We start from the raw sequence: 13,919 nt of genomic DNA on the forward strand, positions 1-13,919 counted from the left end.
AGATAATTTTATCTCTAGAAATATTAATCCCAAAATTAAATTACTAACTTGGAATAAATAAATAAAAAAATTCAGAAAAAAACTTTCATTTCTCGGAGATTTGTGATTTTTATTTTATTTTATTTTATTTTGTATTTCTTATTTCTTATTTAGCTACCGTTAACCTACTAAAATTACTTCTATAACGAAAAATCTGAACTTCAATAAAAATACTCATTTGAACTAGGTCCAACCCAAAAACAAAAGAGAAAATTAATCCACAACCCAGCGAAAGCCCAGGACCCTCACACAATTACCAAATTCTAGGCTATAGATCTCTATAAGTGTAATTTATTTATAAAATTAGTTGAATGGATAGTCTGAATTTTTCCAACATATGATCCAGTTTGAATTTTGGGAATCACAAGAAATGTTTTTATGAAGCTTATAACTGAGTGCTTAAGTTGTGGAGTAAAAATGGGTCTAATATCCATGATGGATAGATATTGGGTTTTATAAGAGTTATGTTGTAAGAAAAGTGATTGTGTAATGTTATAGAGATTCGTTTTGCGTGCCTTAATTTTTTATTTATTTTTTTGTTTTAAAAAGTGTGGACCCCACAAAATGTTGTGAGTGTAGGAAAGTTTGTTGTGTTATGTTAAAGGATAAAACGAAACCCATAGATATTACGTTACTGAATTTTATTTTCTAGATTATAAATTTCCACTAGACTACATACGTTCACCACGTATGCACTGCTCCACCGAAAGACAATATTCTTGACTTAAAGAGATCAATCAATTGGTAAGATGAGTATAAATGACACACATTATTAATCATGATGTTCTAAACCTGGTACAGATACAATCAAATTTAACATGTTGCATTAATACCCAGATTGGTTTAAATTAAAGGATTTATGATTTATAAAAAGGAAAATACTACTCTCATTTTACATGAGGTAGTTATCTCATTTTCTCTCACATCGAAAATCGCACCCCTTCTTTTTTCTTTTTCTTTTTTACTTTTTAATGGTGGACCCCACTTAAACTCTCTCTATAGCATGAGATAATACTCTCATGTAACATAAGATTAATATTCCCCTTATAAAAATATTGTTTCTTGATCGAATAATGAGGCAGGTGGCTTTGTATTTTGTTCTCATAAACAGAGATTTAACAACTATGATTACTGATTTATTAATAAATGCGGAAAGTACGGAATTTTTTTATATTTCCAAAATATCAAATAAATCTACTTTTTTATCAAGTACTTCCTTCAAGACGCAATAAGAAAATTATTGAGATTTGAGAAAATACTATAGGAAGATGGCAGAGATCAATTCATTACTGAGTGTACCAAATCCGAAGAAAATGCAGATTGTCTAAGGAACATATCGCAATCAACTATATTTCAATTGTCATTACAATAAAAAAATCCACTTTCATTCGAGATGAACACAAAAAATTTAAGTTACAAAAACTCAAACCAGTTGTTCCTAAGAGAGGACAGCCATGACATCAGAGACCCTCAAGGTAATGTATTCAGAACCATCTTTGCCCTTGAAGTCATTCCCAGCGTATTTGGAGTACAAAACTGTGTTCCCAGGAGTAACAGACAAAGGTTTTTTGTTCCCTTCCTCATCCACAGACCCTGGACCAACCGCTATCACCTATAACATCCCAAGTATATTACAAAAGCATTCAGTCAAAGCATATTTGCTCCAAAGCAAAATATCCATGGAAAAAAAAAGACAACAATTGTGGTTGAGCACATTATTCTGGCTACACAAGCAATTTTTTGTTCTAGAGTAACGAAAAAATAAATAAATAAAAAGACTATGATAGGAAAGCTCACTGTTCCGATTGAAGGTTTCTCTTTAGTTGCCTCTGTAAGCAACAAGCCCCCTGCAGTTTTTTCCTCAGCTTCTGCAACCTGCAATCAATTTCTAATCAATCAGTAGCTACCATCAAAGTTATCACATACATCCAAGGGAAGCAAAAGTCCATAATGTCTTTAAATGCTAAACCTGTATAAAAATAAGGTTAACACAAATTATGACATGGCAGAACCTAAATACACCTAAAGCATTAGACAATTTACAAATATGATTTGACAAATGATCCAACACTGAAATAAGCAAAGCTCCAAAGAAGTACCTTTATGAGGATTCTATCATTCAAGGGTTTAAGATCCTTCACATCATCGGTTTCAAGGATACCAACAATGTCATCATCCTTTATAATAAGATGCTTTGTACCATTAAACTCCACCTCAGTACCTGCATACTTCGAATACACAACTTGTGTGCCAGTCTGTACATAGAAAATGCATCATATGATATTAGAAAGAACAGCACCAAGATAAATCATTAACGGTTTAATTAAACTACCAAACACAGCAACATTACCTTCACACTAATGTCCACTTTGCTCTTCCCAACTGTCTTTCCTTCTCCAACAGCAACCACCTCACCCCCTTGAGGCTTTGATTGTGCAGAAGTTGGAAGCAAAATCCCACCCTCGCTCTTCTCTTCAGCATCCTTAATTTTCACCAGTACTCTGTCACCCAGAGGCTTAATAGCTGTGTACTGCAAGTAAAACTATCACTCAGATACAAGTAGCACAGGAATATAAAAATAAATATTTTTTTTATAAAAAAAAACCAAAATTTGAAGATACAATCTCAGGACTTCTATATCAACAATAACCAGTGTTCTACTGTTCTGTTAAACATCCAAACAAATTGCTATTCCAAGAACAATTTTGCTAGTGCCAATAGTAACATTTAATATCACACAAACACTAATTACAAAACAAGTGTAACACTTTCTTCAGTGAAGAAGAGTATCAAATTGTAAGATAAAACTGTGGCATTGAAGTAGATTAGATAAAACACAACAGCAACAATGCAGCACGTTAGAGACAAAACTTTCAATTCATCTTTTTCACATAAATAAAAATAAAATTTTCTAAAAAGAAAAAAAAAAAAAAGAATAGACCTTGGGGGCAACAACAGTAGCAGCTTTAACAATCAAACCCCGGAAGGACCTTTGGGTGAAATTACCAATCCTAACACGACCAAAACAAGGAAACTGAACCGCTGAAGGTCGAAGCCCTTCAAATGATGTCACGTTCCTCGCTGAAATTGATGATGCTGTGAGCTGAACGGTGGCCATTGTTGGAACTTACACTGTTCATGTAAATGAATAAATGGATAAGAACAAGCATTATGAGTTGATAAAGAAGCATGTTGAGAAAGCAAAGCAGATAGCTTTAGCAGAAGAAGGGTCGATTTATTACCTTAGTCGACGAAGCACAGAGATTGTGGGTGTGAGGTAAGAAATTGAGAGGAAGTGGCGTTGAAAATTGAAACAATGAAGATAAAAACCCTAAACGAGATTGGGGGGTTTTATCTGATAACGGAGCCTTCTAGAACTAACTCGTGCACTCGTAGTGTGGGAGTGTGTTGCTCACGCTCTTTAGCCATGAGGGTCTTTTATAGAGATGTAAATGGGCCGTACGCTCTATCAAGGGGCTATAATTTGGCCTGTCTAAAGCCTGACCTTGTCAATTCTATTTTTTAAATAAAGTAGATTTAGATTTTTCTAAAAATAAGGTAGGTTTAGATTTTTAAAAAATTTTATTTCAAAATTAGGTTATAGGTCCACTTTAAAAAATCTGACTTAAAAGTATGTAGACTAGCCTTTTAATTTTTTAATAATATAATATATTTATGATATATATTGTTCACTTAAAATTATATTTTGAAATTATGATTTATAACACTAATTTCCAAAGCAATATGATTGATGTTATTTTAACAAATAATAATATTTATTTAAAATTTAAAATATAATATTAAATTAAATTAGTAAAGAAAGTGCAAATTATAATTATATATATATATATATAAGAAAAATATTTTTCAAGCATCTTGAGATATATTTATCTCCGTCCACTAAAAAACTACGTCGTTTTGTTTATTTATTTCCTTATATGAATTGATTCACTTTTAAATGATTATGAGTCCATTTTTCTCTTTCTTTCTTTATTACTATTGATCTATCTTTATATGGTTATGATTTAGTAGTAGAGATAAATAAAGTTATCTCAAGCAACTTGAGAAATGATAAGCCATATAAATATATGTATATATATATAGAGATATATTTTTCTTATGTTGTAGGAAAAAAATTACCTCATGTAAAATGAGATAAACATAACACACACATATATATAAATATATATATACTACTCTTATGTAATAGGAGATAGCATATCTTATGCTAAGACACAAAATGGTGGAGCCCATCATTAAAAAAGGAAAAAATGGCAGCACAACTACCGAAGGTCTATGACATAAAATACAAGTCTCTTACACACACACACACACACACACGCACACACACACACAGGGTTTAGTGAGTGTACAATGACTGGATACAAAATTTGGTCCAGTGCACTAAGTTCTCCCGCGATAACACAGTTATAGTAAATATTATAACTATATTCTCCCGGGAGAACACCTGGAAAACACCATTATAATATTAAGTGCAATAAGTTCTTGCGGGAGAACTTAGTGCACTGGACGGTCCAGTGACTGAATTTTCATTTTTTCCATATATATATATATATATATATATATATATATATATATATATATATACTACTCTTATGTAATAAGAGATAACATATCTTATGCTAAGACACAAAATGGTGGAGCCCACCATTAAAAAAAGAAAAAGAAAAATGGCAGCACAACTACCGAAGGTCTATGACATAAAATACAAGTCTCCTACAACATAAGACTTGCATTTCCTTATATATATATATATATATATATATATATATATATATATATATATATATATATATATATATATATATATATATATATAAGAAAAATATTTCTCCGGCAACTTAAGATAAGTTTATCTCCGGCCACCCCAAAACTACGTCATTTTATTTATTTATTTCTTTATATTAATTGATTCACCTTTGAATGGTTATGATTTTATTTTTCTCTCTCTTCCTTTATCACCATGATTCATCTTTGTACGGTTATGATTTAGTAGCCGGAGATAAAATTATAGATAAGTTTATCTCCTACCGCCCCAAAACTATGTCATTTTATTATTTATTTCTTTATATTAATTGATTCACTTTTGAATGGTTATGATTTTCTTTTTCTCTCTCTTCCTTTATCACCATTGATCCATCTTTGTATAGTTATGATTTAGTAACCAGAGATAAAATTATCTCAAGCAGCTTGAGAAACGATAAGCCTTATATATACACACACACGCACACGCACACACACATATATATATATATATAAAACTTGTGCTAAGATCCTTTGTCACCTCATCTGAGAGCCATTAGATAAAAAAAGATTAATGGTATGACATGCTTACAAATCAGAGTCATTGATCTTTTTTTATCTAATGACTCTTAGATGAGGTGTCAAACTTTAAATTTGACACTGGTGTCAAAAGATCCTGCCACATATAATTTTGTATTTTTTATAACCATTAATTTGTATTTTTCTTTTGGTAGCAATGTTTTCCTAATTAAGTTTTTAGGATAGATACGTACTTTGGGCTAAACCTCGAGGCTATTGGTTAAGGTGAACAATTTTGTGCTAGTTGATTAATATGAATGGGGATAACAAGACCATTTTTTAAAATAGTGATAATTTCATTTTATTATTAATATCTCATGATATCCTAATTGTATGTTAGAATGAATTAGAATATCTACAATAATTTTTTTAAATAAAAAAATAGAAAAAAAATAAAATTATAGAACAAAAAATAAAAATATGCTAGCTATAGCACATGCGAGGAATTCCAACTCCCGCTATATCATTCTAATTTTATAAATGTGAGAAATCTTGATTCTCCATTGTTTGTTCAAGCATATTTTTTAAACTTATAAATTAAAAGGTATAAGGGGTGACTGCTTTGGTAATCATTCAAAATGAGATCCATGGTAGCTATGAAGTCTCCTTCAAGCCATATCATGGTCGACCGCGCTGATTTCAGCTCAGTAGTGTAGGGCGTATCTACATTTCATGTATTACGCAGGAATGTGAACTTTATTTATGTTTATTCAGGCCTGTGGACTTCATTTATGTTTATGCAGGACCGTTTACTTTTCTTACTTTTAGTTAATACCGTGGACTTTTTTTATCTTGCAGGCAGCTTTGAATTGTACTTTATAGTTATGCCTGCCTGGGTATGCGATTATGTTTATGCACTTACACAACTTATACGCGTTTTTTTTTTCTTTTGGATGGTAAAGAATCATTTAATATTTATGCTCCATGTCTGATATTATAATACTAAATACGGAAACAACATCACTGGTTGAACATATAGTAGTACTTTAAGATGGAAACACATTACAAACACCATTATGACCAACCACACATGGTCACACAACCATTCATTGTTGTGGTTATTGGGGTGAGGGACAATGTCGCTTATTATGACCAACTACCCTACAATAATCGTATCTGCGAGTAGTATAGCCCTCCCGTGAATCCATTTCATTGTGTATACATGTACTTCTCGACCTTCCCCTTTGATGTCTCATCGAAACATCTGGTATGATTATTGCCTGCCTAGTTGGTGGTATGAAATCCTCGTTTCCAATTGGATACCAATGAGGAGAATATATTTGATATTGATACCCAGTACTATATGCAGGTTCTATGTATTGCGTGGGATCCTGGTACGTGGATGTGCATGCTGCTATGATATGGCTACACGAGAACCTGAAAGCAGTGAACTCACCACACTGACATGTTCGATCAGATAACAAAATCAACCATTTCTTATCGTCGCGATGAGTCCGAACGTTATACGACTCTTGTACTTCAAATTTGGTCCTCTGCACGTCGTAAGAAGTTACGTAATGTGTCGCGACTTTTCGTTGATTCTCTACATATGCTCGCCACATGACTTTGGCGAAGCGATTACCTCTCCCAATCTCTTCACGGGCTTCTTGGGCATGCTGCAAAAAGTATGTCACTAGTCTACCGTAAGCGATCCGCACCGGAAATAATAGGAAGGTTTCGCGCGCCTTTAAGAACTTTTTCAACACACTCTGAGAGATTTGTAGTCATGTGGCCGAACCTTCTTCCATGTTCATCGTAAGCGATACTCCACTTCTCTTTCTGGATGCGATCAATCCAGGCGGCTATTTGCGGGCTTGGTTCTTTAAATTTATCTAAACCTGCATCAAAGTCCATGCGCGATGTTGTATATCCTGCATACGGAAACATCACAAGAGCTTCGTTATAGCACGCAATGTAGTTATATTTTGGGATGTAAGAGATTCACATATACATACATACCTAACTTCTTCAATTGCTTCTTCAACATAACATTCTTGAACTTGTGATTGAAATTACTACCCACGTGGCGAAGGCAGTATACATGGTATGCCTGGGGTGGAGCCCATCCTAGATCAACGTTATTGACTACAGACAAGATGCCCGGATGCCGATCAGAAATAAGACAGATTCTGTGTTTTTGAGTAACATGTATCCGGATAAGTGCTAAGAACCACGACCAGTTGTCAATATTCTCCCCAAAAATGATAGCAAATGCAATTGGAAGAATGTAATTGTTGCCATCAACTGCTGTAACAAACATGAGGGTTCCCCGATATTTTCCATACAGGTGGGTACCATTGATCTGGATAATCGGCTTGCAATAATTGAAAGCATCACAACACTGTTTAAATGTCCAAAACACCCTCTTGAACACCTTATAAGCTTGATCGAGGCACCCATCAATGAAATGGTCACGTAAATCCAGCTTATAGGAGGACCCTGGAGAAAAACGCAACATGTAATCCAACCATCTTGGTAGGAACGCATAGAGCTCTTCCCAGTTCCCGAAGACTTTAACAATAGCCTTTTGCTTTGCCTTCCATGCCTTCCTATAAGATATATGGAATCCAAGATTTGTTGCTATCTTTTCTTGGATTAACCTAATTTTAACACTGGGCTCTTCTCTTATCATTTTTGTATTTGGTCAAACAAGATTGTATTAGTAAAGATAACAAAAATTTTAAATTTACTAAACACAATTTTACGCACCTAAGATCAATGAACATATGATATTTGAGTCCAACTGCTTGTGATCTTGGGTAAGAATTTGACTAACACATGTCTATTCGTTGTTCTATATGCCTATAACCCATTCAGTGCCACCTTTTTTAAGGTATGCCCTCATCCTCCATGGACAAACTGTCGTTATGATTTGACAAACCATTATTAGCCTTTTCGTATCACTTTTTTCTACAACTGTTGTGCGGTGATTCGCCATACATCTGTACATCCTGCTTGCTATCAAACACTTGGTCCTTATATAGCTCTTGACCCATCTGTCAGTTAGGTATTTACGCTCCATGCATATCATCCAACTCCTGATTTGGGTATTCCCAATTAATATTCGTGTAATGGTTATTTAAGACCAAAATGGTACACTATCATTTCCTGCATAATCACATTTCGAAAACAATATTTTGTATCATTTAACGATAAATTACATAAGCAATAATAAACCATTATGCTTACATACCTACATCCTGCTTGCTATCAAACATTTGCTCCTTATATAGCTCTTGACCCATCTGTCAGTTAGGTATTTGGACTCAATGCATATCATCCAACTCCTGATCTGGGTATTCCCAATTAATATTCATGTAATGGCTTATTTAAGACCAAAATGGTACACTATCATTTCCTGCATAATCACATTTCGAAAACAATATTTTGTGTCATTTAACGATAAATTACATAAGCAATAATAAACCATTATGCTTACATACCTGCAACTGGCGGGTCTTGCATTCCGACAATGCCTGGAGAAGGAATTGGTTGACCAACTGCAGTAGACGGACAACAATCAAAATCACCATCGACATTCGTATCTGATGACTCGCTATCCGAAACAAGACCTTCGTCCAGCTCTTCATCGAAATAATCCGTACGCCAAACTGGATCATACATGTCGTGGGCCGGCAAGATTTCATCACAAATTTGTTGAGTTGGTGGTGCAGGCGGGAGTGACGTATAACACCTTACATTTATAAATCATATATTTATATATTAAATGTGGATTAAAGGGTAGGATTAGTGAAAATCCTGAAATTAGGGTCAAAATACAAAGGAAGGGTAAAACGGTAATTAGCCAAGCACGTAACCCTGGGAAAGTGAAATTGAGTAGGAGGTCTCAAATGGGAAAACTAACCGTGGAAATGGATTCAGAACGAAAAATTGAGTGGTTAGACAAGTTTCTGAAAATTTGGTGAATAATGTTTTTACCGGGTAAAAATATCGCGATACAATTGCACCGCAAAGCGTGTCGAATGAATTTTGAGCTCTAGATTTGAATATAAGTTATAAATGATACATAGGACTAGAAAATATGATTTCTAGTGGAAATTGATGGAAATTAGAGTGTTTGGGGAAGCGTGCCCACAACGCACATAACAACTTAAAACTGTGATTTCTCTGAACGACCGGAAAACTCCGGATTCATCTGATCAAGTTTAATTAAAGGACAATGGTTAATGTTAAAAGTTAGAGTTTTTAAATAGTTTATTAAATTACGGACGTTTAGCGGAATAGGCGTGAAATTTGAATTAGTTTGAAATTGTAACACCTCGTGTGTACCCGAATTTTTATCATGTCATCGTATTAAGCTTTGCTTAGTTAAAAATGCGGAATAAACTTTTTCTTTTTAATTATGACGTCATTATCAATTACCAAGTTGATTACTTAATCTTTGTAAAAATATTGCATGTATGTAATTGTAAATAAACAGCTATCTACACTGAATAACCTCATAGAATAAATATGTGAGTATCTAAGTCACAGATCTACAACACGTAGTCCGGACATAATCCTGATACATTAATACAACTCAAATCCAAATAAGACATAGTCAATCAATGTGGCATGGACAACCCCCATGCTCACCAAATAAGGCAACAAAGTCCAACAGAGTCTCAACAACAACAACATGATAATAAATATAAAGCATGTCAACATCCAAGCATAATCCAAGCATATCATCATAATCAGCATATCACTAACTCAGCTCCGGCCTCCTGCTGCTTGAGGTCTCAACCCCTGAGTTACCTGAACCTGAAATATGTGCCCCAAACGTGGGGTGAGATCTCTAAACAGAAATCTCAGTAAGACAAGGGGTCCTCAAGGATTTCTCCACCCCACGCTCACTTACATGTGCAGTATAAGTTCAAAAGCAGGAATATAATATAAGTTCCAAAATCAGTGTAATGCAGCAGAATAATCATGTCACGTGTGTCAACTATTCTACTGGCTAGAGAAATGCAGGGTTTACATACGTCTATTAGCTACATTTAGTGCAAGTCACTACTTGCACCCACCCACAGAATCACCCTATGGTATGTCTCCTACATACACAGGCTTACCGTCTAGGTGAAACAACACATGCATATTATAAGCACTTGCACATAACAGTTCAACAACATTTCAAAATCAATACATGAAAACACATCATGCATATAAATCATCCCCCCATGGGGTATGGTGGAACCAACAATGGCTAAACCGAGGACACGAAAGCTTACCTCGCAAGCTAACTATCCAACCAAGATTCCAACCAAGCTCAAAGTCCACAAACAGCAGAATCACAATCTGTTTTAGACCAGCAATATCATCAATAACTATACTCTACAAGTCTATGACATAAAGACAACGTTTTTCTTTACGTTTCATGTCTTTAGGCTTCTCACAAAGCCATAAGCCCTTAATCACTTGATTCTGACTTAGTTAATTATTACAGAGGTTCAGCGTAACCAATCATGGGTCCATAAACCCATAATGCAGTTCTGTCTGAACAGAACTGTTACTGTCTCGAAATTCCCAGAATATCCGGATATTTGTCGGGGCCATATCCGAATATCCATATCCGGATATCTCCAACCCCATATCCGGATATCAATATCCGAATATTTCCAACCCCATATCCGGATACCAATATCCGGATATTATATCCGGATATTTCGCGACAGAATGAGTTTCTGCATTTCGCGAGATATCACTCCCAAGGTTCCATTTTTAACACCTTAATACGTCCAAGCATGCATCTTTAAGCCTCTTTAGACCAGTTATCATGTTGGTTACTTGTTCATCTTATTAAACATGCCAAGGCTTTATTTTTAACTAAGGAAACTCATGATCAAGGTTGATGAACTTACCCAAGGCTTCAAAATAGAAACAAGGTGACTCTAGGAGCTCTCTCACCAGCCTCAAAGTTCAGAGCACACAAGGACACGAAAATGGCACACAAGCAAGGTCCTTTCTTTCCAAAGGTGGCTCCTTGAAGCCACACAAGAAAGGAACAATGGCTCCTTCCCCACAAAACAATGAAGTCAGCCTTCAAGCACTCAAAGACAGAACCTCAACCTCAGAAAATGGCTTACTCACACCCTCACAAGGTTGCCCTCAAGTGTAAAGAAAGCTAAGGAGGAAGAATCTAAGGCAAAAATGGTGTCTTGGAGGTTTTTACATGCATGGAGAACAAGGAAGAAGGTGGCAGCAGTCCACACTCAGCAACTCCACGCAAGAGGCACAAAAAATGACCTAGGATCATGTGTCAAGGCCTTTTATAGTCCACTTAAGTCTTAATCGCACTGTATTAGCGCTAATAGCTACACTTAGCATTTTAACCCCAAACTTAGGACTCTGAACCTAGCCATTTTTCCAAGATTTTTCATATTTTTATTTTATTTTTCGCAGTACTTTTCCTGTACGCGCTTTTACATAGCCAGTATCAGTTCTGACACCAGTTCTCATTATTTTGACCTGAAACTTGTTATGCTAGTCCTATATATTATTCTAATGACATATACATACTTTTCATAATTTTTCGTGATACTTCATCGGTACACATTTATAGCGTGGAACAGAACCGTTATCTGCACTTTTCGTCAGAAAAGCGACTTTCAACATTATTAATCACTTACCATAATTATTTAAGCCTTCTCATAATTATTATGGTTAATTATGGAATTATCTCATTAATCTCATAATTAATTGATTAAATTCCTAATTTAACGGTGCAGGTTCTTACAGAAATCACGTGAGGTGGCGGTGGGACCCACCTCACTTAAGTGGACTTAGCCACCGCAACCCCCACCATGGAAGGCCAAGTTTTCTTCCAAAACTTCATCCTCTCATAACTCACTCAATACTCACTCAAATTCAACAAAGTTTGTCACCAAAGTTGAAGAAAATCATCATCCAAACACAACCATGGTAGTCTTGAGTCTTGAAACTCACTAAATTGGGAGAAAATCTCCATATACAGCCGCGACCTAAGTGGGAGATTTGGAGTTCTTGAGCTTTGTGTTCAAGCTTTTGATTTGGTATCACTTGGAGGAGTCTTAGGCCAAGCTTGTGGGTAAGTTTTAACACTTTTGATTAGTTGAATCATGAATTTTGAATTTGGTGACCTAGGGTTGGTTTGTATGAATTGATGTAGTTAGAGAGCTCAAATTGAAATTGTGTATTATATAAAAGTGGCTTAGAATGATGTTTTAGAGTGATAGAAATTATAAAAATTATTGGTGAATTATTTGGTAACTTAGGCAATTTTGGAGTTGATGATTCATCACTTTGTGAAATGACTTTGTATAATGGTTGTGTAATTGAGTTGTGAAGAGTTTGTATGAGTTAATTATGAGATTGTAAGGTGTGTGGAAGTGTTAAATTGGATTGAATACCCTTTGGTTGTTGGGCTTGAAGAATTCGACCATTATAGGGTATATTGGGCTTGATGATGCAAAAATTATTTAATGGATGTTGTATGATTAAAAATGGTGTTTAAATAAGTTGTGTGTGGAGTTGATGCATTGGAAATTGAAGGAAAAGTACTTGGAGTGTGTGAGGGTGTGCATTCGAACCTTTAAAGAAAATTAAGGAAAATTGGTGCTAGGATTATTGTACATTGAAATTAGGACTTAAATGGGTGTTGTGGTAAGCTTGTGAAGGCATAGGAACCTTGTAAAATAATTAAGCAAATTGTTTGGTAAATGAGGCCTAAATGGCCGAACCTATACAGGTGGGGAAGTGAGAATTTGGTGCTTTGTAATGTTGGCTAATTGCACTGTGTGTTGATGATCCTTGTGTCATCGTTGTAGGTTGCCTCCCACAGAAGTGAACTCGAAGCTTTGAGCTTGGTGGGTTGTCTTTGGTCCTTGACCAAAGGGATTTTGGTAAGTGATTATGAATTGGTGCATGAATTCCTTTATAATCATGTATATGCATTGGAGAATGGAAATTGAAATGAGAATGTCCTATGTGTAAGCATTTATAGTATTACCAAGTTCGGTGATGTATTTAATTAGAGCTGTCAAGTGAAGGAAATTAATCAGGTAATCCCTTGGTACTGGGGTTTTGTAAAAACCCGCACCGTTAAATAAGGAATTTAACTGATTAATTATGAGAAAATAGGAAATGATTCCATAATTGACCCTAATAATTATTAAGAGGCTTTAATAATCATGATAAGTGATTAAGAATGTTGAAAGTCGCTTTTCGGAAGAAAAGTGCAGACACCGGTTTTGCTAGTCGGTATAAATGCGTACCGAAAAAGTATCCCGGAAAATTATAATAAGTTCATGATAATTACTAGAATAATATATAGGACTTGTAAAACGAGTTTCAAGTCCAAATAATGAGAACTGGTGCCAGAAACTGATACTGGCTATGAAAAGCGTGTACCGGAAAGGTGCTCAGAAAAATATAAGAAAAATATAATAATTCTTGTAAAATTGTGTAGTTTAAGAATCCTGAGTTTGGGATTAAAATGCTAAGCGTAACAATTAAAGTTAATACTGTGTGTTTTATTGTTAAGTGGCTATATAAGTGAT

General features: G+C 34.8%; 2 protein-coding genes across 2 annotated transcripts; both read right to left on the reverse strand.

The window, feature by feature from the left end:
• Positions 1-1,306: 1,306 nt before the first annotated feature.
• LOC133299534 (20 kDa chaperonin, chloroplastic-like) lies at positions 1,307-3,435 on the reverse strand. Its single transcript, XM_061499004.1, has 6 exons — positions 3,282-3,435; positions 2,981-3,171; positions 2,390-2,569; positions 2,139-2,294; positions 1,837-1,914; positions 1,307-1,651 (listed from the first exon to the last, which is right to left on the reverse strand). The coding sequence occupies exons 2-6, from the start codon at positions 3,155-3,157 to the stop codon at positions 1,478-1,480; spliced, it is 765 nt and encodes a 254-aa protein (XP_061354988.1). The 5' UTR covers positions 3,158-3,171; positions 3,282-3,435; the 3' UTR covers positions 1,307-1,477.
• A 3,585-nt stretch (positions 3,436-7,020) lies between these two features.
• LOC133299528 (uncharacterized) lies at positions 7,021-8,014 on the reverse strand. The gene is made up of 2 exons (XM_061498998.1): positions 7,342-8,014; positions 7,021-7,253 (listed from the first exon to the last, which is right to left on the reverse strand). Exons 1-2 carry the CDS (start codon positions 8,012-8,014, stop codon positions 7,021-7,023), a joined length of 906 nt encoding a protein of 301 aa, XP_061354982.1.
• Between the last annotated feature and the right edge of the window lie 5,905 nt (positions 8,015-13,919).

The sequence above is a fragment of the Gastrolobium bilobum genome, unplaced genomic scaffold (assembly GCF_033153095.1).
Source record: "Gastrolobium bilobum isolate Gb01-03AN ecotype WA unplaced genomic scaffold, APGP_CSIRO_Gbil_v1 utg37679, whole genome shotgun sequence".
Classification (NCBI taxonomy): domain Eukaryota; kingdom Viridiplantae; phylum Streptophyta; class Magnoliopsida; order Fabales; family Fabaceae; genus Gastrolobium; species Gastrolobium bilobum.

Bases quoted from the DNA above. Each gene is read 5' to 3' on its own strand.
- LOC133299534 (XM_061499004.1), bottom strand. From the start codon at position 3,157: ATGGCCACCGTTCAGCTCACAGCATCATCAATTTCAGCGAGGAACGTG. The intron at 2,295-2,389 runs GTAATGTTGCTG...TTCTATGTACAG, and splicing joins AAGTGGACATTAGTGTGAAG to ACTGGCACACAAGTTGTGTA. The intron at 1,915-2,138 runs GTACTTCTTTGG...AATTGATTGCAG, and splicing joins ATGATAGAATCCTCATAAAG to GTTGCAGAAGCTGAGGAAAA.
- LOC133299528 (XM_061498998.1), bottom strand. From the start codon at position 8,014: ATGATAAGAGAAGAGCCCAGTGTTAAAATTAGGTTAATCCAAGAAAAG. The intron at 7,254-7,341 runs GTATGTATGTAT...TTCCGTATGCAG, and splicing joins GAAGCAATTGAAGAAGTTAG to GATATACAACATCGCGCATG.